This window comes from Protopterus annectens, chromosome 12.part0 (assembly GCF_019279795.1).
Source record: "Protopterus annectens isolate FY-2018-M chromosome 12.part0, PAN1.0, whole genome shotgun sequence".
NCBI lineage: Eukaryota > Metazoa > Chordata > Ceratodontiformes > Protopteridae > Protopterus > Protopterus annectens.
In genome coordinates, this window is record NC_056746.1 from 1306088536 (window position 1) to 1306115019 (window position 26484).

A 26484-nucleotide genomic window follows, 5' to 3' on the forward strand; every position below is an offset into this window, starting at 1 on the left:
ACATTTCTTGTCCACAGAAGGAGGGGATGAGACCTCCGACATAGAGATAGCCTCTGAAAAAGCTGAAGGAAGCAGGCCCTTAAGAATCAACTTGTTTCGTCTTTCATTCAGTGTCCGCTGACTGAAGCTGGCACAAATATCACATGGAGGTTTCGTCGATAATTGCGGAACCCCCAAACAATACACACACTCTTCATGCAAAACATTATTCGGGAGTTTACCACTGCAAGAAGAGCAGTGTTTAAACCCCGTAGTCCCTTTCTTTTCCGACATAACAAAAACGCACACACCAAAGTAGAAAAAAGTGTAGAGAGAGAAAGAGATGAAAATTCCAACAATGGTATTGGGAATACCACAAGGGTAAGAGGGTCAATACCAACAATGGTACGAAAAGAAATACCTGTGGGTAGAGCTGAGTGAGTAAATAGAGAAAAATTAGCAAACTGACAGGAAAAAATCACAAATATTTATAAATTTTTGAAAAATATAACACTTAGCTGGAGAGCTCGGTGAAACAATGTTATATGGCTGCGCGGCAAATGAGATCTGTGCCAACTGATTGACGGGCATTGTGGGTAGCAGCTTAGCTCGAGAGATTTTGGTACATGCAAGCTTGGTATAAGGTCGACTCGGTTCTGAGAACCCCATCAGATTAACAACTTCAGATCAGACGTTTGACATGATGGGATACAGACTCAAAAAAGTCTATGGTAAGGGAGGAAGAGGTGATGAATAAAGGTGGAACTGTAAGAGAAAAATGGAAAAGAAGTCACACTACAAAAACTACACCCCAAAGCTCAACGAGACAGATCAGTGTCTGTAGTAAGAAGGTGGCAAACGAGATCTGAGGTATTGTATGGTAACTGGGACATTTTGGGTAAAGGGAGGAGCTCAAGAGTTGGATCCCAGAGTCTAATAAGTGTGGCCAAGCCAGATCTGAGGATGGATCTGAGACTCATCAGCTGAAGAACAAATGAAAATGACATCATCAGATACAAGACAACACAGATCTAACTTTGCTGTAACTACATAACTTTCATATCCCATGTTGTCTATTTTCATTTGATTCAACAGGTGGGACAGATTCTCAAGTTACCCAAAAAGGGAGCTGGGTGGACTCAAGGAAAGACATTCCTGAGCATGGCAGAGCCAAAAGATGTGTGAGTCCTAGATGCACATCTAACTTATACTGAGATACAAAGGTATGAATTGTAGATGGATCTGAGGAGGACCTCGGATCTGTGTTATCCAAAGCCAAAACCCTGAGGGGTAGGGACAGCTCCAAACACTTCAGAGTCAACTTCACAGTCAGGGCCCTGACTCCGATGCTCTGGTTCCAAGACTCTACTTGACCTGAATTCACTGGTGCATTGGTGTCAAGAAAGTAAGGGAAGAATTTAAACTGAAGTTTCCAGGAGTATTGAATCTGACATTGGTATGGTGGAGGGTTGGAACCCATAAACATTGGCTCCAGAAATGGAAATGGTGTTGGAAAGACTATAGCCAGGTTTGAAGAGTCTGATCCTGGTCCTCTCCTCAGAGATGGAGCCAAGAAGACTCTCAGCTGAATCTGTGTCCTCAGAAACTTCCTCATCATATGGTCGACATCCATTTCAGTTAAACCTTTAGTGGACTGACCAGACCTTGAAGAAGAAGCTACTGATGGAGGTCTTGATGGTAGCTTCTGAAGTATCGGAGAGTGAAGACTAGGGCTGATCGACCCTAGGAAAAAGGACGTTTTTGGGGAGTGAGTTCGGATCCTGGATGCAGGAGGATCTGACTGCCTTGATAACTTATGCACTGGACCTAAAACAGCACTTGGATCTTGAGACCTTTTCTTAGGTTTGTTTATCCTTTGTTTTTGTCTTTTTTTCAGACTGTTTCTCTTTATGCTTTTCCTTTGACTTGTCTCAATCTCTGTCTTTCTATCTTTTTCCTTAGATAGCTCTCTCTCTCTCTCTTTTTCTCTCTTCTTGTCAGTGGAAGGAGAGGCCTTCAGATCCATAGACATTTTAAATGCTATCTGAGGAGAAGTCCTTTCAGAATCAGTTTTTCTTTTTATCTTCTTCCCTGGAGAGCCCTTGTGCCGAAGGTGGCACAAATACTGCAGGTGTTCTACAATTGGAAAGGCCCTAAGCAGAACACGCAAAGAGAGTGTGGGTCTTATGGTGGAAATCTTATGCCCACAGGAAGAACACTTTTTAAATCCCGTAGACTTCTCTGACATCAGCAAATAAAGGTTTTAAAGACTTACAACACTACCAACAAACTTAGCTAAGTTACATGCTTTATATATCTAAACCTAACAATCAAACTACAAGCAACAGTAAGAAAGTTACTAGGAAATTATGTGAAATTACACTATTGACTAGCCAAAATTCTTACTACTAAATACACTAAATGTTAAATATAAAATGCAAAAATCTAACTATTAAGCTAAAGGAAGGAGGAAAAAGTCAATAATCTTTCACTTATGAAAACAGGATGGAGCTCTCGGTAAACACGTCTGGTTTGACAGGTAACAAACAAGATCTGAGGTAATTCAGGCAGGAGAGGGGAATTGTAGGGAGGGGAGCAGTCAGAGCTCTCAGATCCAATTGGTATAAGGTGCTGAAGTCTGATCTGACCGGATCTGATATCCCACATGTTGAAACAGATGAAAACAGACAACATCGGATCAGGTACTTAAGCAAATAGGGTATCTTATATACCCTATCAAACCTTTCAGCAGTCAAAGGCTGTCTGCCCAGTAAACTGGCTGCCATAAGACAAACATCCTCTAAAGCAAGCAAAATAGAAGAAATGGGATTTGTTTTAGGCATCTGTAATTGTATTAAATCATAATACATTTTTTGAGTCTTAGAGGCTTCACTCGGTTCCCATTCAAAAACCTCAACATATTAGTTTAAATTCTTAAGAGGAGATTTCTTCATTAGGGATGTCTTTAGGAATGCTTTCTTCAGAATCTGAAAGCTCTGACAGACTAGAACCCTCAGACGTACACTTCTCTCCATAAAAAAACTTCACTTTCTGAATGCAAAATACTGTCAGATTGAAAAGAAGTTATTTTTTCTCTACCTGCCTAAGGACTGACATTTTTGGAAAGGCAGTCATCAGTTACTTAACAAAACCCAGTAAATCAGGAAAAAAAAGTAAATCAGCTCTATCAATAGTGATAGAGATAAACTGACAGTTTTTCTAACTAAGCACAATGTTCCCTAGTCTGGCAGGCCTCTTAGGTACACTGGAACCAGTTTCAACATTCCCGACCCAGCTAAATTAAACCCCGTCACCTGCCCATTCCCCAGGCAGTGACAAATGTGGTTCTCCCTTGATCACCTTGGGCTTTCCTATAGCCACAGAGGGTGCTGCTATCCACTGGTCTTTGATGGCTGCTAATCCTACACCAAGAGGATTGGGGAAAGAAAATGGGTGGTTTGAGGAACAACGATCGGTCACCAGGGACTGAAATAATGAAGAAGCTGGAAACATGCTACAAGTCTCCTTAACAACTCTCTTCTTTTTGTGTACTAGAGAAGGTAATGCTGAGAGGACCATGTACTGTTCCATAGATAAGCTGAGGAGGAAAATTTGAAAGAGGACAATGTAACCTTGAAGCATCAGTAATTAATGTGAATAATGGAATTGGCATTTCTCAGGTAAGTATTACACTAACAGTACCCCAAAAGCTCAATATCCCTTTCCCAACATACTAAACAGCAAACCTGATGTTTTTTAATATTAAATAAAACTTTTTCCTTACATAAAGTTCACAAAACCACTCAGAGCACATACCATAAAGAAAAACATATCCTTCCCTTTCACGGTGTTTCCTAGGCACATACACAAAAAAGTCTCGTAAAAAATACAATATTCCATGTAAAATGTAAACTAAAAAGGAAGACCCCCAAAAATGACTTTTCTGCCCAGTTTGACTATTGCAGCTGACTGACAGGTGGATCGCCAAAGAAGTACTTGTTTCAGTGACAAAAAATTCTGAAGCTTTTGGTGCTCCTCCTACCTTTTATAAGAACACTCCATGCAGAAGGTGTGCCAAAAAGGCTCCCAAAATGTTTGTAAGCTAAACCCACATAGCTTAGTCAACTGCAACAGTGATCTTTCTGGACATTCATCTTTACCTTGTAAAAACAGACACAGGGGCCGAGACTAACACACATCTGAAAAGAAGTGTGGCTTATCTACCATGTCAAAAAACTTCACATGTGTAAGACCCAGTATGAAATACACCACACCTAAGAGTGTACACATCAGTGGTGGGGCTATTGGCTTCCCATTTAGGAAGGACAACTAAAAAAAGATCTTGACAGGAAATGTTTTGTTAGTAACCTATATAGGAAGCCTACTTATTGTAATAGTTTATTACATTATGAGAGCAATCATCCTGTATTTTTAAAGTGTGGTATTGTAAAGGGACAATTTGTGAGGATTGCCCGGATGGTCAATTCAGAAGAAGATTTTCTTGCACAGTGTGAGACATTTACTGAGTTGTTTTTGGCCAGAGGGTATCCCACCACTTTGATTTACACAATACAAAAAGAGATAGTTTGCAAAAGAAACAACAAGAGTATTTTGCCTATTTTGGGGGTCAGAACAGGGGGGGAATACTATGAGTATTTCTTGGAACAATAACAACAAAAATGATCCCTCTAAATATTCTTGTCCCTTCGTGACTAAGTTTTCCAATGATCATCAAAGCATTTCTTTGATTTTGAAGAAAAACTAGCATCTATTTTGGCGTGACCCTGAAAGTTTAGACCAGCTGGGTGACATGCCATAGAGATAATGGTAATGATAGTAAGCCTATTAGATTTGGGACAAAAAATGTGGCTGTGGTTCACAATGCCATCTGGTCAAGAACTGTGAGGACATTAAGGTAAATCATATTTCTATTAAACCTAATGGTAAATTTTCTTGAAATTCCACAGTGGTTGTTTATGCTGCCTTATGCCAGAATTGTAATGTTTTTTACACTGAGAAAACTAAAAGAAGGTTGAGGGACAAAATTTATGAACATCATAGGGATATAAATAATGGCAATAGAAATAATGCCTTATTCAAGCACATAGATAAATTTTCATTACACAGCTTTTTTTTTTTGCAGTTGTAGAAGGGGTCAAAAAGGATCCTAGAGGAGGTCCTTGGGAAAATTATTTGGAATTTAGGGAATTTTGCTGGCAGATTAAACTAAATGCCCCCCCAGGCCTCAATGACTACATCAGTATTGGCAGCCTACTTAGGCTGCGCTCTTACAATATTTAGTTGTACTGTTTGAAACAGTAAATGCATATGAACACAGTGTATATTCATGTGTAAGTAACACTAGTATTTTTCATTTAGATTTATGTTTCTTGACCAAGGATTTCGCCTTTAAGAATGTTTCTGTGGATTCTTTGTAGGTTTTAATTGAGAAAGTCTGCTGATAATTATTGCTATGAAAAGTTTCATTGGTCTGTTATGTTATGTGTTTTCACAGTTTTTAGTGTATTTAATGGGAGTGTTTTTGACTTTTTATTATTCTGATGAAGTTTTTTGTTACAACCTGACAAAAGCTCTTAATAAACCTTTATTTTATGACCCTGGTTGAGTTACTGTGGTACTGTGTTCCTGGCTAGGCTAATTTTTTGCTGTTGAAAACAGAAGGAGGAGCCCAAGGGCCATCATCTGACTAAATATCTCTGAAAGTCTCAATGACAGTTTTGTTATGCAGGGCAATATATTAAAGACAGTATTCTGAGCAGGAAGCAGGAATAGGCACCTATTCAGAACATCATAACTGTTTCCTGCTCATACAATAGAAAAAAAGCAAAACATTACATTTTAAAATGTAGTTACGCTATACTACGTTCAGTGCTTAAAGTATTTTACAACATCCTGGAACAAAGCATAAACAAGCTTGAAAGATACACTTCAGAAAAGTAAATGACCAAAGTTCTCAACATACCGCTGTCCAGACTTCGAACCCCAACCATCTGTGGGGCAAATTTATATAATCAATATCAAGTGTAACAAAGTACTTGAAAGCCATGGCTACTAATTTACAAACTCCTGACACTATTCTTAATCACTTTTTATCTTTTCTCATATTCTCTTGTTTCTTTTTCTTCTCTTGTTTTCCTTATTTCTTCATTTTTTTATCCATCTCCCTAACAGTCTTTTCTTTCTGAAAGGGGGCATCTGCAATTCCACTTCACTGGCACCTTCCTCTAACATAATTTGAATATGAAGCCTCATGTAATAAACTTTACTGTTCCTATCCTGTTGCTTAAATGGTGTCCAAGCTATGCTTTTCATTTGGTCTTCACATTTCTGAGGTTCACTCTACCTTTTACTTCTCATACCATCAAACTAGCCTGCTAAAAATGAAACCTATTCTCAAGCGCTTCAACTACCCAAACATAGACTGGGAGCATTACTCTAGCTCCAACACCCTAGCCCAAAGGTTCCTAGAATTTATAAACTCAAATGCTATGGAACAACTTGTTACCACTCCCACAAGAGGGGAAAACATACTGGACCTGATCATCACCAACATGGGGACTCTATGCTCCAGACCAGAAGTATATCCCTCACTGGTAAGATCAGACCATAAACTAATCTCACTGGATATTCACATCCCGACTCCATCCCCTGCCCAGAAAACCACAGTGAAAAACTTCTCTAAAGCAAATCTCACACTCCTCAAAACCGAGGTAGAATCCTTCAAAGCCCCCAGGCCTGTGGAAAATACGGCCCAGACTGCAGAATCCTTTATAAACGCATTCTATGAACACCTTCAGGAATGCATGGATCATGCAATCCCAAATAAAACCAAGACCCAATCCTCCAAAGGCAGACGTCCTGTCTGGTGGACCCCAGCCATAAACAAACTATACAATAGAAGGAGGAAGCTACTACATGATAGAGCAAAATCCCAAAAAGGGAAGGCATCTCTGATCAGTATTAGCAAAAAACTACGGGCACTCATAAAATCGTCTAAGGCCAGCTTCGAGACAAAAATTGCACAGGACACTAAGGATAATCACAAGGCTTTCTTTAGTTATGTTAGGAACCTGGGTGGGAATTCCCAGATATGCTCAGAATTAGTCCAAAATGACAGAAAATACACCGAACCCACAGACATTGCCAACATCCTAGCTGACAGGTTCAGAGCAACCCCCCCCCCTCCACCAAAAAGGGCAAATATCTATCCCAGCAGAGTGCTGCCCCCCTGACATCTCAGATGCTCAGGTAAGAGCTGCCTCTCCAAAGCAAAAACACAGCATCAATGGGACCAGACGGTGTCCCAGGCTGCGTCCTACATGAACTCCAAGAAGAGCTAAACCCAAACATAAAACTACTGTTCAATCTCAGCCTTACTATAGGATATGTACCCAAACAGTGGCGTACAGCAACAGTGGTCCCTCTCCACAAAGGTGGTGCCTCAACGGATCCTGGAAACTATCGCCCCATAAGCCTGACTAGCTTGGTCTGCAAAGCTATGGAAAGGATCATCATGGACCTCATAAATAAAGATATTGGGGACCTACAGACACTGGATCCTACCCAGTTCGGCTTTGTTAAGGACAGATCCTGCCTCTTAAACCTGGTTGATTTCTTTGAAACAGTCACCAAGGCCATTGATGAGGGGAAGGTGGTCCACACAGCCTACCTGGACCTCGCAAAAGCCTTCTATACAATACCCCACTCGGGCATTATAGATAAGCTCACCAGCTTAAATATAATCCCCTATGTCACTAGATGGGTTGCAAACTGGCTCAAGGACAGAACCCACATGGTTAGAATTGCTGGAGCCATGTCAGACTCCAAACCAGTTACAAGTGGCGTCCCACAAGGCTCAGTCCTGGGACCTCTCTTATTCGGTATATATTTCTCGGAGGTACAGGCCAACATGGAAGGACTGTGGCTGACCAAGTTCGCAGATGACTGCAAACTGGGCGCCATAATCGACTCTCCAGCCGACACAAGCATCCTCCAAAAGGGCCTCATAGAAACAGACAACTGGTGCCAGAGCCATGGCCTCAAGCTAAACGCCAAAAAGTGTATAGTCATCCCCTTCAGCAAAAACAAAGTGCCCACAAATTACCACATAGGTGGTAATCCATTAAGTACAGAAGAAGTAATTAGGGACCTGGGGACCCAAGTTGATAGCAATCTCTCATTTGACAACCACGTGGCCAAAGTGGTTAGAAGAACATTTTATATAGCCCACCTAATCATGAAGGGATTCACATCTAGATCAGGGGAGGTCATCGTGCCTCTTTACTCATCTCTCATCAGGCCCATAATTGAGTACAATGCCCCTTTTGGGATGTAAAAAGTTCAAACGGATCCAGAGACTGCCACAGACCACAAGTTGATGAATTCAAAAATATCCAAGGATTAACGCTTTATTTAAACTGCGTTTTCGTCCACAAGTGACTTCATCAGATAACAAAGTGTGCTTGATACAAACTGAGCTTATATACATGTGCATTAAGATCTTGTCCAATCATAACAATCATTCAATTTAAAAACTAAGTATTTTGTACTTCTTTTCCTATGTCATACTTTTTATTTATAAATAAATAACTTTAAAACATTTGTAAAACACAATAAGATTGAGGTGTGTTTGAATAAACTACATTATATTATGTTAAAATCTTTTAATCCACTTGTTTCTTATTAATATTAATTTAATGTTGAAGTGAAAATATCAACGATTTGTTTTAAATGCCTTTGACTCACATTTTGTTAGCTATAATGCCATCTAGTGACCTCTTTTGATATGGCAGTTAATTTTATGTCATATCTTCATTGCTTTTAATTTTAAGAGGGGTAAGATGGAAATGTGTTCGTTTAAAAGTTATTTATTTATAAATAAAAAGTATGACATAGGAAAAGAAGTACAAAATACTTAGTTTTTAAATTGAATGATTGTTATGATTGGACAAGATCTTAATGCACATGTATATAAGCTCAGTTTGTATCAAGCACACTTTGTTATCTGATGAAATTCATCAACTTGTGGTCTGTGGCAGTCTCTGGATCCGTTTGAACTTTTTATTTCTGGTTTGGTATTGAGCGGAGGTTGGCCGTTACTCTTCCTTTTGGGATGTACCTTACCAGACACCTGCAGCAACTGGAAAGACCCCAAAAGTACCTCACCAAGAGGATCAAAGGGCTCAAACAGATGCCATATGCTGCCCGGTTAAAGAAACTCCAGCTCTACTCAGTGGCATACCACCTGCTCAGAGGCGATCTGTGCCTGACGTATAAAGCCATGTCCAACCCGGAATTAATGGACATGCTGCACCTCAGAAAATCCAAATCCCATCGAGCTACGCGCTCGAGAAACTTGAACCTCAGCACTGAAATAAATAGGACATGCTGGAGGGACAGATTCATAATCCAGAGGCTCCCTTCACTCTGGAATAAAATCCCAGTCCAGATTAGGCAGGGTCCCTCACTGACTCTCTTCAAGAGGAATATTGATGAGTGGATGGGAGATCATAGGTTTACCCCAGGTATCACTTCTGTGTCACTGTTAGACAGAGGCACAGTATACTAACCTCGAAAAAGGGCATAGCAAAATTAATTTAAAATGGGTGGCGAAAACCAAACACACTCTGGCTAGGCTTATAAATGCCCTAGGGCAGATAGCCTAGTATGAACCTATGAACCTAAGAGTTTTGGCCCCCTCTAAAATGTAAAAGACACCACCACTGAAATTACCTCTGCAAGAATGTCCTTTCATATCTTCCATCTTACGATATATGTTTCCATCTTACAACCTTCTTTTAGCTAACCATTAAATTCCCCGTTCTTTGCCTTCCTCATTTTGCTGCTCCCATTTCATCTTCTTCAGAAATAATGCAGAAAAGAAGACAGTGGCAGTCAATATTTGCCCTTCAGTTGCATGGAGTTTACTTAACTGCTTCTGCAGATTCATTAGACAACTGTCAACGAAGTGTAAACTTCCCTCCATCATACTTATCTTCCTCTGCTACATTCCTTTACTCTAATACAGGAGTCAAATACATGAAATGAGTACAGTACTTAATTCCTTAGTAAGCCAAAGTCACAAACTCAAAAGCAGACTGGAGAAAATAAATGCTTATCTTACTCAAGTTTCTCATTGATGTTTGATGATACTGAATACAGGTTGTTTATGGGGATTATAGTAAGCACCATAGATTTATTTTCAGATAATGAACAGCAAGCAACGCCATTCAGCTCCGGAAAATACTTTATTTGGTTGCACCAATCATCCTGGAAAACCTAAAAAATGGACACAAGAGTGTTGCTCCAGAGTTTTCTGCTGCATTATATGAATTCAACCAATTTATCTGATACCTTTATAATGTCTCAACTTAAAAATGACAGCAATGAATTCAAGCAGCATTTTACACACACCAACATATTCACATTCATGTGGTCCACATTTATATGCATAAAAACATATATGTAATAAATTCACTAGAAAGTATCACTGCCAGAATCCAAAAATCCAGCATAATGGCAAACTAAAATGCACCTATTTCCTTATCTGTGTGGACAAAATAAAAATATTTACACTGTAGTGAAGGTACTATGCAGGTGTCTTCTATATGTAATACTGTGTACACGTTTAAAGCATTCTTCTCAAACACTTGTACTGAGGTTTACAATAATAATCAAGTGACTGAAATGAGGAACACAAGGGCAAGCACTGGAGATGAATGCTCCAGCTGGACAAAGAAATGGAAGGTTGAGACAGGAATCCATCTAATTGCAGAAAATTATCCTGCATAAATCCTGGTTGCAGATACAATGTTTTCTGCCTTCTACCTTTTCTTGCTACACACTGGGATTTTATGGTGAAACTTAATTTCATTTTAGCATTTCATTAATTTTTAACACTTCATTTTATGCTTTGTGCTCAAGTTGATATGCTAAGCAGGGAGGTACGATTCATGTGAGGAAAGTTTTGGCCTTCTTTTCAGCCCTACAGTGGAGAATTATAAAGAATGTTTTCATTTGCAAAAGCAAAATAAAATACAAATAAAATAAGTCTGACAAAATAAAGTGCACAACAAGCTGCTCTGGGGAGTTCAGCTGGTTGGGATTATTACATTAGATTTAGAGTCAGTCCTGCATTAAATGGGCCTAATTAAAGGCAATGAGCTGTGCAACAAAGCACTTGAGTGTTAAGCCAATCAGACTTTGTTTTGTTTAAAAAGACTTGTTTAATAGTAAAACTCCTAAAAGTGCCTTTATGGACTTTTATCAGAAACCAAGTTATCTGAGTTGTTTATGATGCCAAAGATGACTGAATAAAATTGGCAGTCCTCAGGTTTGATATAGAATTTGCTTGAAATAAACAATTGCTTTCCCATGCAAACAAGCTTCATTTTGCTGATTCACTAGAACATGTAACGAATTCATTTGAATTTGGATGTGACATTTGTAAATATCATATGTGATTATTAATGAGGTTCAACCCTACTGGTCTTGTACAGTTTTAAAGTGTATGTATGATTTGTAGCTAGAGTTCTTTAATACTGAGGTATACTGCCTAAATCTCAGAACAGACAGTGGGGGATTCTAAAACACTCAATCACTAAAAAGTTCAATACCTCATTTCAAGTAGTACTATAAACTTGCACTACAAAAATTAATCATGAATCCTATGGTGAATTATAAGACTATTGAAAAGCATGATCGTAGTAATGAAAAAGTGGAAAATGACCTTCTTAATATAGACCAGTATGACAGAAAACTACAGTTGTATAAGTAAACTTATCATAACAGTGGATGTTCAATTGATCAAGGTTGCAGTATCTTAAGATATACGAGTTATATCCGAAATAGGATATAACAGCCGGCCAGCTGCCAAAGCTTCAGAATACCTTCTACCCATCCAAACCATTAGTCAACTCAAGCTGAGCTGACTAAAAGGACAGGTTTGGGTGTCAAACCCTTCAGAGCTTTTCTGCTGCTGAGTAGAGTGCTCCTCTGCAGGTTTTTGAGGATTGAGAATCAGCTAACACTATTACATTGCTTGGCAGATAAGTCTCCTTCAGGGAAAAACCTTCCTCGTTACTTTTTTTAAAATGTTACTTTTAAACTAAGGAAAAAAGAAGTTATGTACTCACCATAACATTCCATGTGAGTTGTTTATCGCGCCTTTATTCTCACTGATGGGTTCGGAGCCGATCCTCAGCTCCGACATGGCCTATAGCAAAAGCTCAAGGTTTTCCAGTAGCTCGAGACCAAGCCCCTTATTCCACAATGCACTGCTGGAATTACCTCAGATCTTGTTTGCTGCGAGTATATATCTCTTTTTTTTTCTTTTTCTACAAGGAAGCACATCCCAAAGGGGAAGAAGTATTGACTAACCAGGATGGTACTAGCCTCTAAGTCAACTGTCAGCCAGGAGGGGGAAGGAGGGAGGGACGTGAGAATAAAGGCGAGATAAACAACTCACATGGAATGTTATGGTGAGTACATAACTTCTTTATGTGAAGTTGTTAAATCTCCCCGTTTATTCTCACTAATGGGTAGCGTCCCTAGGACCCTCAATCTTGGGTGGCTCATGGAAGTACGTTTTTCAGTACCATGGAACCAAAGGAAGACTTGTCCCTGGAAGCCTTATCTACTTTGTAATGCGTGATAAAGGTATGAGGCTTAGAACAAGTGGCTGCAACACAAATATTGTCAAGGGGCAATTTAGCTTGAAAGTCAGAAGACGTAGAAACGGCTCTGATAGAATGAGCCTTACGTTTGTGTGTCAATAGCATGTTTGCATTCGCATAAACAAAGGATATGCACTCTGATAACCATTTAGATAGGGTTCTTTTAGCCACTGGATTACCATTTCTGGCCTCCAAAAAGGATACGAAAGGTTGATCTGATTTCCTAATATCCTCAGTTCTATCAAGATAAAATCTGAGCTGTCTGTGTACATCAAGTTTGTGCAGCATGTATTCCAATTTGTTAGAGTGGTTGGGAAAAAAGACTGGCAACTCAATGACCTGATTGATATTGGATTCAGAACAGACTTTAGGCAAAAAGGAGGGGTTTGTTCTGAGAGATACTCTATCAGCATGGAAAATCATGTAAGGAGGTCTGATAGATAATGCTTGAAGTCCTGACACTCTGCAGGCAGAAGTAATGGCTACTAGAAATATAGTCTTCCAGGACAAATATTTGAGATCACAAGAAGATGCTGGTTCGAAGGGGGGGGGGGGGTTATTTCAGACAGCATAAAATTCAAATTCCAGGGAGAATAAGGGATTTTGATAGGAGGTCTCATGTGAAAAGCACCTTTAAGAAAGGCCTTAGATAACTTATGGCCCATAACTTTCAACCCATCGAATCCAAGGTGGAAATTTGATATGGCGGCTAACTGGACTCGAACTGTGGCAGCTGCTGCTCCTTCCTTAAAACTCTGTCAAAAATTCTAAAATGGATGATAGAGGAGCTCGGAAAGGGTAGATTTTCTGTATGTTGGCCCAAACTGAGAACCTGTTCCACTTACTGCGGTATAGTTTCCTGGTGGATGGCTTGTGAGAAGACAAAAGGATTTGTCATGTATCATCTGAGAGTGAATGAAGCCTGGCAATTAGGGGAAGTGGATTAGCCAAGCAGTCAACTTTAAGAGCTGCAGAGAAGGATGGAGGTCCCCTGACGGATGTGTCAGAAGGTCAGGAACTGGGTCCAGGATCCATGGATCCTCCAGCAGATGATGGTAAAGGAAGGGGAACCAAATCTGTCGAGGCCAGTAGGGGGCTATGAGGATAACTGTCCTTCCCAGCGATTTTGCTTTCTGTAAAACCTTGGGTATCAATGGAATAGGTGGTAATGCATATAGGAGACCCGGAGGCCAATAGTGTATGAGTGCATCTCTCGGGGAATGTCCTGGAGGTAGTATTAGGGCAAAGTAGCATCTGCATTTGGTATTGATGTGACTGGCAAAGAGGTCACAGCAAGGCTGGCCCCATTTGTGGAAAATCAAATCCGCAACTCGTTGGCTGAGAGACCACTCATGAGGCAACAGTATTGCCCTGCTCAGCTTCTCCGCTATCATGTTGGATTTCCCTGGGATGTGCGTTGCTATCAGAAAACGGTGGGACGACACAGCCCATTGCCATACCCTGAGGGTTTCTCAACAAAGGGGATAAGACTTGGTTCCGCCTTGTTTTTTCAAGTACCAGACCACTGACATGTTGTCCACCTGAATTGCAACTGTCCCTAGAGGAAGAGAGTCCTGAAAGTACTGCAACGCCAGACGTATCTCTCTCAACTCCAGAACATTGATATGCAGATGTGACTCTTGATCCGTCCATGTGCCTTGGGCAGTCTTTCCCTGAAAATGCCCCCCCACACACACCCTATCAGGGAAGCGTCCGTGGTCACAGTGGCTACTGGGGGGGAGAACAAAGGGTCTTCTGATTGTGACATGAAGAGACGTCAACCACCACCGAAGGTCTCTTGCGCAAGAATCTGTGATGACAATCATGTGCATCGGTAGCTTTTGCTAAGACCACTGAACAAAGAGGAGCCATTGAAGGATTCGCACATGCATCCTTGCGAGTGGTACAGCCAGGATTGCTGCCGCCATCAAACCTAGCACCTTCAAGACCTCTGCTGCTGTAGCTTTGTTCTTTGAAACCAGTGAGTTGACATGTTGGCAAAGAAGTGAGACTCTTTTGATTGGAAGATGTAGAGTGGTGGTTGAGGTATCTAACTCTGCTCCTATAAAAACAGTATGCTGCGATGGCGATAAGGCAGACTTTTCAAAGTTGATTGTAATGCCTAATTGATGGCAGAGTGTCAGAGTATATTGTGTTGCCTGAGTCAATTGATGCCTGCTGGTAGTGGTGAGGAGCCAATCGTCTAGGTATGGAAACACCTGGAATCCTAGACGCCTCAGGTGAGCCGTGGCCACTGCCATGCATTTGGTGAACACTCTGGGGGCTGTAGTGAGACAAAAGGGCAGGGCTCGAAACTGGTAATGATTGGCTCCCAGCCGGAAACGCAGGTGATCCCTGGAGCATCTGTTCATCTTTATGTGATAGTACGCGTCCTTGAGATCTATGGATCACATCCAATCGTCTTTCCCTAGGAAGGGAAGAATGGACTGAAGCGTGACCATTCGGAACTTCTCTTTCTTTACGAATTGGTTGAGTCTGCTGAGGTCCAGGATAGGTCTCCAGTCCCCTGTTTTCTTTGGTACCAAAAAGAATCTTAAGTTCCGAATCCAACTTGGTCTACTGGGACAGGTTGGATGACTCTTTTTTCTAGCAATTTTTGGACCTCTATGATTGCTTGTTCCCTGAGACTGGGTGGAACATCTGGGATTCTGTTTACAGGAGTGGGAGGGGAAGAGAACGGTATGAAATATCCTCTGGAAATGATGCTTTGTACCCATGTATCTGACATTATGTTTAGCCAGGCTTCTGGGTACAAAGATAAGCGACCCCCGACTGCCTCCAGAGCCGGACAGCCGGGTCTCCTTTCAGGAGCGCTAGTAGGGCTGACCAGAGAACTGGCCTCTGTCATCCTGTTGCTGTGGACCCCCTCTGCCATGCGGGCGGCACCTTCCGTTACAACCCCCTCCTCTGCCTCTAGAAGGGGTTTCTCCACGTGTGTCCTGAAAGGTCCCTGTGCTTTTCGGAACTACATTTTTCCACCCTTAGGGCCCTTGGGATAGGGCCGTGTAGGGGTAGAAAAACAGATTCCAACAGCAGATAGGGTCTTGCCTTCCTGCTTACACCTGGTTAAAGTTTCCTTTACTTTAGGCCCAAACAGTGATGAGCCATCAAATGGGGTGTTGATAAAGGAAGACTTAAAGGGCTCTGCAAAGGAAGAGACGCATGCAGGCTTGTCTCCGCAGAGCAATGCCTGAACTAGTGGCTCTACTCGAGCCATCAGCTGCATAAGATATGAGACGCATGGATGAGTTCACAACCGAGTTTAGGGTAGCAAGCTGTGTGTTGACTTTGTCAGCAACCCCTGCAGCTACCGTACCCTGAACAGTATCTCCTACCTCTTTCAGGAGATTTCTTTGTAGTCTCGTGAAATGGGTTAAATAGTTCAGCGATCGCAGAGAAAAAGTCGCTGAACTAAACATGCGTCTCCCATATCTATCCATGATCCTAGAATCTCTGTTAGGAGGATGGATAGATGCGAATGTTTCAGACACTTCCTTTTTGGTGGCTGCAGCTACCACCATGGCATCAACAGGCACTCCTTTGGTCAAAAAGGCTTTGTCCACTGGGGCAGAGATGAACTTATTCGGCTTCTGAGGGACAGGTTCCATGGCCTCCGGTGACTCCCACGCTTTACGAGAGATCAGCTCCATGAGCTCATCGTAAGGGGGAGAAACCCAAGAAGTGGAAGGTTGAGACCCAAAAGCCTTCAAGAGCACTGACACGTCCTTAGTAGGGGTTTTGGACTGCCAATCTCCCCTCTGACTCAGGATCTCTAATATCTCCGCAAAGGAGATATCCTCAGAGGGGGATCGAGGGGACACTTCTGACACATCCAAGTCAGTGTCGGATGTCAAAGACTCCTGTGGGGAGTCCAAGTGCCTCCTCTTGCACAGTCTCTTCCTGGGTGCCTCCTGAGTGGGGAGATCTGGGGAGGTCTCGGAAGAACAGGGGGCGCCCTGTGGGGCTACTTGAGGCTCAGGGTCTCTACGCTTACGGGGACCGGTAGACGTAGAAGCAGACACAGGTGCTTGAGGGGAGAAGGAAGCCCGAATTGACGCCGATGATGTCTTAGGAGACAGGACTCTCCTCATGGCATCGAAAGCACCATGGCTTCGACGAGAAGGGGTAGACAAATCCAGTGGGACTGTCCGATCCTCCCGCACTGAAACCATGGGCTCCGAGCCTGAGGTAGGAGCCGAGTTCATCTGAGCCGAAGCCCCAAGAGGAAGAGTCGGCACCGACAAATCGGTCAGACTATCCTCCCCGGACCCGACAGGAGAGTGTCGGCTCCTAGCGTCCTCGGTCGGCACCGAGGATGTCCGAGTAGATGGAACCGATAACACCGGTGTGGATCTCAGTTCCATAGGTTCGACAACAATCGGTTTGGGCTCCTTCGGCTCCAAGAGTCCAGTACGGCTCGGGGGAGTAGTCAAGTCCGGTTCAATGGTCTTCGGCTCCAACAAAAGGGTCGGGGCCGACAACAATTTAGCAGGTCCTGGTGCCCGTAGAAGCTTCTGCACTAGCCTATCCATATCCATATCTGAGAGGCTGAATGATGACTTCAAGGAATGCACCGAAGGTGCTGACTGGAGCAGTGGAGATGAGGGAACCTCAGAGACCAGCTCCAAGACTGGGAGCTGGCTCCGAACAAAAGGGACACTCAGTTCCGAGGACTCTGGAACCGATGACCCTGTATCCTTTATTCTTTTTGCCTTTTTAGTAACTTTAGAATCTCCAGAAGATTTAGATGATTTTGAAGAAGTGCTAGCACCTTCCTGGCTACCCAACACCTCAGAGAAAGTATGCTGCAGCAACCCCCTATCAATAAGTTTTCTCCTTCTCTCTAAGGGAACCTTAGAGGAAAAAGAGTGGCAAATACTGCAAGAGTCTTGGAGGTGTTTAGCCCCCAGACAGTAAACACAATGGACATGCCCGTCACTGACAGACATTTTCTGTCCACAATCTGGACATTTCTTAAACCACGATTTGGGATGAGACTTTTCCCTCTCATCCGACATGTTCAAAGTTTGAAACAGCCACACCACAGAATTAACTTGTAGAGGTTAAATACAGGGCTAACTAGGCCCACACTAAAAAAGTACTAATACCAAGAAGAATTTGTTAAATCTAAATAGGGCTAACAAAAGGCCCAACACTCTAAGAAGACTAAGCCAAATCAGGGCAATATCTACTACAATCTAACCTACGTATAACTACAGTATTTTAACTTGAAACACACACACACACTAGATAGAAAATAATATATATCAAAAGGAAGGAGAAAGAATTTTTTAACCTTGCGATTTAAGCAAAATATGGTCCGAGCTGACTGGATCACAGAGATCTCTCTTGCCGCGGCAAACTAGATCTGAGGTAATTCCAGCAGTGCATTGTGGGGTAAGGGGCTTGGTCTCAAGCTACTGGCAAACCTTGAGCTTTTGCTATAGGCCATGTCGGAGCCGAGGATCAGCTCTGAACCCATCAGTGAGAATAAAAGGAGAGATTTAACAACTTCACATGGTATTTTTATTGACTGTCCCATGATTTTTATGTACTTTTAAATGTAAGTGCGATTTTTTACCTTTCTGGTAAAAAGTTGTGTAAGTAGCACTTACCCATAACAGTAGATGCTTGAATTCCACATTGCTGCAGTAGCCTCTAGGGTATATGGGTTTTGTCTTGACCAAGGGACAATAATCTGCCTGCTTTCAAAAGTTCTAGCTCCCTCCAACACATCTACTCTGTCTGCTAATATGGTCAACCCTGATGAGGGAAAATCAGCACTCAGAGTGGAAAATCTTCAGGACTTTCTTGCCCAATAGTTAAGTAGTCCATTCATCCTGAAATATAAAAATAAGACATAAACAAAAGTTATGTACTCACCATAATGATGCATGTGTGTGGTGTGCTTTCATCCTTCCTTAACTTTTGGGTTTTTGGATCTGACTTTGGCCACTTCTCAGACTTTGGATCCATAACTCAAGCTCCTCCCCTTATCCATAATCCTCTCTCAAGCCCTAGCTTACCTCAGATTGAGTTTGGTCCCTTGATACAACATACAGAAAACAATTCTATAAACATGACAGGAAAGGTATCTGGAGCTAAGAGAGAGAAAGTCCAAATGGGATTACCTCCAAGTCATAGCAAAAGACCATACAGCTATCTTCTTCCAAATGAAAGGGAAAAGAGGGGATACAGGTTGAGGAAGGACAGAAACAGACAACATAGGTGCATTCTTATGTTGAATACATAACTTTTGTATCTGACATTGTCTTTTTATTCCGTTCCTCAACCTGTGGGACAGAGTCCCCAGCTAGTGCCAACCCAGGGTGGTAAAATGGTAGGATATTCTGGAATATGTCAGAACCAACCTCTGCCCTATTCCTAGAAAGTATGTCCAACTTGTAATGAGCTATGAGGGTATGAACACGGGACCAGGTTGCAGCAGTACAAATGTCATCTATAGAAGTTCTGGATAAGAAGGCTGAAGAAGTGGAGACTGGGCTCATGGAATAAGCTTGGGGTGGTCTTGGTAAAGACAAACCCTTGTGTTTGTAAACATAAGAAATACATTCTGTGAGCCATTGTGCTAATGTAACTTTAGACACAGATTGCCCTAACTTAGCTTTTGAAAAAAAATAAACAATCGGTCCAACTTCTTGAAATATTTTGTTCTGTGGAGATAAAATCTCAGCTGTCTGTGTATATCTAGTAAAAAAAGAATATATTCCCCTTTACTGGAGAAATTTGGGAACAGCACTGGTAAGTTAATGGACTGGTTAAGGATGAGTTCAGAAGATACTTTCAGAAGAAAGGACAGATTGGTGCAATGAAAAACCCTATCTTCATGAAAAATGATATATGATGGCTGGCAAAATAAAGACTGACACTCTGGAACTCCTCTAGCAGATGTAATGAAAACTACAAAAATAGTCTTCCATGACAAAAATGTTAAATCAGCCCTTGCTGTGGGTTCAAAGGGAAACTGAATCAAGGCCTGGAGAAGAATCATCATGTCACAAGGACAGGTAAGGCCACTGAAAGTTGGGCTGAGCAAAAACATACCTTTAAGGAAGGCTTGGCATAACCTAAGGGAAGCCAATGACAAATGATCCTTGCCTACATGAAAACTGGAGAATGCAGCCAGCTGTACTTTGATTGTAGAGTAACTTGGTCCATTATAAAAAATGGAAGCCAGAAATTCTACAACTGATGAAATGGATGCTGAAAAGGTTTCTAGAGTCCTCTTGTTAACCCAGATAGAGAATAATTTCCATTTTTCTTGTATCTTTTCCTAGTGGAGATTTTTTGAGAAGAAGTAAGAATGTGTAAAACTTGGGGAAGAAATCCTGGACTGTCTAGCCCACCTGAGGGCTTGTATGTTGAGTGAGGTGTCCCGCAAGGCTGAGACAGAAGATCTGGAAGGGGATCCGGAATCCAAGGACGGCATAACACATGAGGCCAGAGGAATGGGAACCACACTTGTCAAGGCCAAAATGGGGCAATGAGAGTCACCTTGCTCTTCTGTTGATTAGCTTTCTGCATAAACTTTGATATGAGAGATGTGAGAGGGTAGGCATAAAGGAGTCTGGGAGCCAATCTTGGATCAGACCATCCCTCGGTGACTCCCTCTCTGGGGGAATTAAGGCAAAGAACCTGCTGCATTTGGAATTGTGGACAGTGGCAACTAGGTCACAGCATGGCTGTCACTACTGGCAAAAAATCTGTTCTACCAGTGATGGATTGAGAGAGCACTCATGAGCCATAAGAATAGATCTGCCTAGCCTGTCTGCTAAGACAGTGGACTTCCCTGGAATGTGCATTGCTAAAAGAAAGTGGTTGGAACAGATCACCTACTGCCACACTCTCACTGCCTTCCAATACAAAGGTTAAGAGCGTGTTCCTCCCTGTATGCTGATGTACCAGACTGCTGATATGTTGTCCATCTGCATATCAATCCTCCCTTGAGGTAGAATGTCATGAAATACCTGCAATGCTAGAAGGACTGCCCTCATCTCCTGGATGTTGATGTGAATGATGGCCTCTAAGGGGGACAATATGCCTTTTATATTCTGACCCAGGTTTACCCCCCACCCACCCCACCCCCCCAGCTGGGAAGTGTCCTTGGTCACCATGGTCTTAGGAAGTGGAAGAACAAAGGAGCAGCCCTGTGAAGCATCTGGTGCATGGATCAACCTGGACACATGCTGTTGGCAGACCACTGTGATTCAAATAAAAGATGTCATGGGATGTCGATTCATAGACCATTGGACTGTAGTACTCTCATGTAGTTGAAGAGTTATGGAGGCCACCATTGACCCCAGAAACTAAAGGATCAACCTGGCTGGTGATAACTGAAGAGACAGTAGATTTCTTGCATGAATCTGTAATTTAGACAAAGTAGGCTGAGAAAGCTGAGATACTTGAGAAACTGTATCTAGATAACCCCCTATGAACTCCAGTGTTTGGGTGGGAAGGGGGTGAGATTTGTCATAGTTGACTATTATTCCCAAGTGTAGACATAAATAGAGTAGGTAGTCCCTGGTGCGTGTCAATAAATGCCTGGTGGGAACAATCAGGAGCCACTCAATGAAATATGTAAATACCTAGAATCTCAGCAATCTCAGGTGAGCTGCAACCACTGCTGTACATGTGGTGAATACCCAGGGGGGCTGAACTGAGACCAAAGGGCAGGGTTCTGAATTGAAATTGACTGGCATCCAGCTAGAAGTGAAGGTATCTCTTGCATTATCTGTCTATTTTTATGTGATAGTAAACATCTTGGATATCTATCGAGAACATTCAATTATCCTTCTTCAAAAGAGGAGAATGGACTGAACTGTGACCATTTGGAACTTGCAGTGTTTGACAAACTGATTTAGTGGCTCAGGTCCAATTTTGTCCTAAGGTCCCCCCATCTTACTCTGCACTAAAAAGAATCTTGAATAAGTTCTGAATCCTCGTTGGTTTGGTGGGACCTCTTGGACAACTTTTTCTCAGCAGCTTTTCTATCTCTGAGGTTGCTTCCCTATAGGGTGATACTTTGGGAATTTTTCATGGGTGAATGGGTGAGGGAAGGAAAAAGAGGATGTAATACGCTCTGGTAATTATTCTCTGCACTCAGACATTTTTGGTGATGGATGTCGAAGCTGCTGGGTGCTGAGATAAGCACCTCCAACTGCCTCCAGAGTGCAGCAGATGGGCAACCATTAATGGATGCCAGAAAGGCTTCTCAGTAAAGGGGTCTCTGAAGACTTGCTTTTGTTGTCCCTCCTGCTGCGCGGATGATGTCTACCTCTTATAGTTCTATATTCACTACTTCAAGTATACTTCTAGTAGAGTTGGTTTAGAATTTCATTTCCATTTTCTAGTAATTGCTTTTTTGGCAGCCACCACTATTAAACACAGCAAGGCCTTACCACGTCTAGGCAATTCTGATTCTGTATCATAGCTCAGAAAAATCATCTCCCTCATCAGACCAATCTGCCCACCCAGCATCTCCGACAGTGCATCCTGCAGGGAATCCATAAAGTCCACCAACTCACCACAGTCCAAGAAAATATGTTCCCAGTTACCTCTTTCTTCCCCTTCACACCTCCAACACTTACTGCCTGCCTGAAGAAAAAATTCCCTGGAGTCTACTTGGGGGATAAAAATACCTATGTAAACATTTCCAGGCAAAAATTCTAAATCTTCCAGATTTTGTTGCATACTTGGGAGACATACATATATGCTCACATTGTTTCCTTGTGAATTGTTTATCCAATCTCTCTTTCCAATCCTTTCCAACCTCCTCTGATTGATTCTTATAGTTATCATGCAATACTTTATATGGTCTATTAATTATTTCTTTTTTAATGGCAGCTTCTGTTCTGGATACTATTAAAAAATCTACCACTGCTGGTCTTTCGTTTAGGACCTCCCTATTTCTTTCTCTTTGCCTGTACTCTGATATTAATCCCTAATAGGGAAGGCAATCTCTAACCTGCAATTCAAATAAATTCTTGGCGTCTTCCCATTCTGTCATCTTTCCCTCTCTAGTTATTTGCTCTAAATACCTTGGTTCCTTTGCCATTTTTTTTCCAATAAATTCCGTCCCCCTCCTGCCTATTGTCTGTAACCCTAATTGCAGTCATCCCTAACAGCAGAATCTTCTTTCTCCATTCCTGTGTTGTTTTAGTTCTTAGAATGTTTTCTGCTACTTTATGGATATAATATTCTGCATGATTATTGTTATTCTCCTTAAAGGCCTGCATCCAAAATCTCAATCTCTTCTTGTTTCTTGAGCTTCCCATGTATTTCATCATCATCCGTTTTCACTTTGAATTTTACTTTTCTGCTTGTGCTATGTATAGGAGGCTTAATATTCTGAAATACGGCTTCAAATTAGGTAATCCCAATCTGCCCTGTTCTACTGGAAGAATCAACTTATCCCACTTGACTCTTGCCATCTTCCCCTCCTAGATAAAGTTCTTCAGATCTTTATTAATCGATATCCACAACTTCTCCACTTACTCAAAAATTTGAACAATGTTACAATAAAATAGCCACATTTGCATCAAATTTTCACAGACATACCCACCATTGCACTGCACTGAAAACACTTAACTGGCTAGAACTACCCAAATACCTAAAATATATTCTGCTAATCACCACAAATAAAATCATTTATTACTCAGCCACCTGCCCAGCTTTAAATTCTCTACTACAAAAACACTCCCCTAAAAGGTCACTGTGATCAAACAACCAAGTTCAACTCACTGTTCATAAACCAACTAAATCAGCAGGGTATTCTCTGTATTCTCACTCCATAGCTAAAATATGGAACACTATGTCGATATCTATAAGGACAGACACACCCCTCAAATTCTTCACACACACAATGTCTGAACTATCTAAAAAATACATGGCTCTGTTCATGTTATACACCAGGTTAATCAAATAACTCATTATTTTGTAACCATAACAGCATTACTCTTCATCTATAGCTATTATATTTTATACAATACTATTATCAATATACAGTCCCCAAACTTTTCTTTATCCATTTTGCTTCTTCCCTATCCATACCCCACAATTTACTAATAAACACATAAGTTTCTATCTCCTACTTTCCATCTCCTGTACTTCCCCTCCTCTCTCAACCCTGTACTATAAGATATGTACACTAAATACATTATAATAAACAAAAATTATTTAACTATCAACTCATTGTTCATAAACCAACTATTCAACCCATCCCCACCAAAACTATAGGAAAAACTCCTAAAAAACTTAAATCAACTACAACTGGAACTGATAACTTACCAGCAGAGTTCTTAAAAAAATGCAGCTGAGGTTTTATCTTATCCCATATCAATACTGATTAACCGCTCATTTATTGAAAACTACGTTCCTACCATTTGGAAAATTTCTTATATTATCCCCCTATATAAAGGCGGTAATCAAGTGGACTAACTAATTATCACCCCATAGCTATCCTATCCCCACTCCCCACTTTCAAAACTCCATGAGAAATGTATACATTCTTAACTTATAAGATATCTCACACCAATAACTTGCCATCTCCCAACTTGGATTTAGACCCATAGTACAACCACTGCTCTACTTAGCTTTACCAACAACATAAACCAATACAGGAATGAGGGAAACACAGTCTCATCAGTTTTCTTGGATATGTCTAAAGCCTTTAACACAGTTTCTCACAACAAACTTCTAACTGCTCTCTCACACCTAAAAATACACTCTTCATGTGTCTCTTGGTTCCACAGTTATTTAACAGGTCGTCAGCAGGCAGTTAAGTGGCAACGTGACCTCTTCACACTTCTCCTTATTACCCTTGGGGTCCCACAGGGATCCATACTTGGCCTTCACCTCTTCAGTATTTTCACTAATAACCTCAACTTGGGCACCTCACTTGCCACCATTATCCAATATGCAGATGATTCAGCATTAATATATGCAGCCCCTACCATGCAACAACTTCAGGACAAAACACAACAGGCTTTTACAGAAACTGAAACATGGCTGGCTAATTCCCAACTTATTCTTACCCCAAAAAATAAAACTTATAATCTCCCAACCTACCAGACCACTAGATTCCCGCCCACTAACACACAGTTCTACATCACAGCTAATAACAACACAATAATTACACCTGAACCATCTACCAAACTACCAGTAGTCGTCACTGTAGATGATAAGCTAAGATGTCACTTGTATATATCATAAACAATTTTAAAAAATCCACAAAAAATGGGCACCCTTTACTGAAACCAAAAATTTTTAATAGACTCCTCAAGAGCTGACATAGCCAGAACCCACCTACTAGCAACTCTATCATATGCTTCACCTATCTTTATCAACCTCAAAAAAAAAAACAAAAAACAAAACAAAAAAAAAACAGATTTAGATAAATTGAATACATACTATAACAAAACAGCTAAATTTGCTACTGGATCATTGCACAGGTCACATCACTGTCTAGCCCTCAAAAAAGTATCCTGGTTTCAACTACCTCAGCTTTTTGCATACAACTAATTAATCATGACCCACAAATTACTCTATAACCCTGAAAAAACTCCAGCTCTCCAAAGCTTACTACAACCTTACTCTAACACTTAAACACTACAATCATCAAATAAATCTTTACTGCAAGTCTCTAAAACTAACATGATTGCACAAGACTCCTTATACTCCTCCTATATCTCAAAAACCTGGAACTCCCTTCCTCCCCCATAATACTAGAACCACTGACAGCACACACCAGTTAAAAAAACTACTAAAAATTATCTAACTGACACTTGGCTCTGCTCATGCAACACCCCTGTCTGATCTCCGGTTATCATAAGTACATTCTCCACTAATTATTCAGCCTATCTCTTGGGCAATGATCTTACTTGTATTATGATTTTTCTTTTTATCTTTTTATTCTTAAATGTGTTATAAATCTAGAATTATTTCCCTTTGCAAATATATATTAATACTCATAGGTTCTAAGTTAATAATATCACTATGTTAAGTTCCATATCTGATGTTGTATCTACTGTTAGACATGCAGTATCTACAGTAACTTATGTTGTATATATTGTTTGTCATGCTGTATTTACTGTTACTAATGTTGTATGTATTGTCACTTTTTGTGGAGCTTTTTCTCCCTGGGCCTCCACTGAAAATGAGTTCTGCCCAGTCAGACTTTCCCAGTACACAAATGTAAAATAAATAAGTAAACTATCAGGCAGAATCATACTGATCTCAATCATATAATTGTAAAGACCACTTGTCTTATGTATACAGTCATCTTAGTAATATCTAATGCCTATAATTAATGTGCAAGCATCTTTCATCTAATATATGTAAAAAATAATGTGCTATCCCTTACTTTATATTCTTTCTTGTATGTGAGAAAGTTCATTGTTGCTCTGTAATAAGCTAATGTAAGCTAATGTAATATACTAATTGTCTCTGGAGATTTTCTCCCTGGGCCTCTGCTGAAAATGGGCACCCACCTAGCGGTGGTGCAGTGGTTAGCATTGTCACCTCACAGCAAGAGGTTCTCTGGTTTGATTCTCATCTGGGGTACCTTCTGAACGGAGCCTCCCTGCGGTCACGTGGGTTTCCTCTGGGTGTTCCGGTTTCCTCCCACATTCCAAAGACATGCAGAAGATGGACTGGGCACTCTAAACTGGCCATAGGTGAGAGCGTGTGTGCAAGTGATTATTGGTATGAATGAACTACTGCGGCAGGGCTAGCCACCCGACAGTGTAAACCTTGGCTCGTAATGATTGTC

The 26484-nt window shown here is 41.2% G+C and overlaps 1 protein-coding gene across 1 annotated transcript in view; it reads right to left on the bottom strand.

The window, feature by feature from the left end:
* Positions 1-26484, bottom strand: part of EFCAB8 (EF-hand calcium binding domain 8) — a 3728836-nt gene that overhangs the window by 2359716 nt on the left and 1342636 nt on the right. The window contains exon 14 of the mRNA XM_044089017.1: positions 10171-10278. Coding sequence (XP_043944952.1) covers positions 10171-10278 — 108 coding nt within the window. The remainder of the gene's footprint in view (positions 1-10170; positions 10279-26484) is intronic.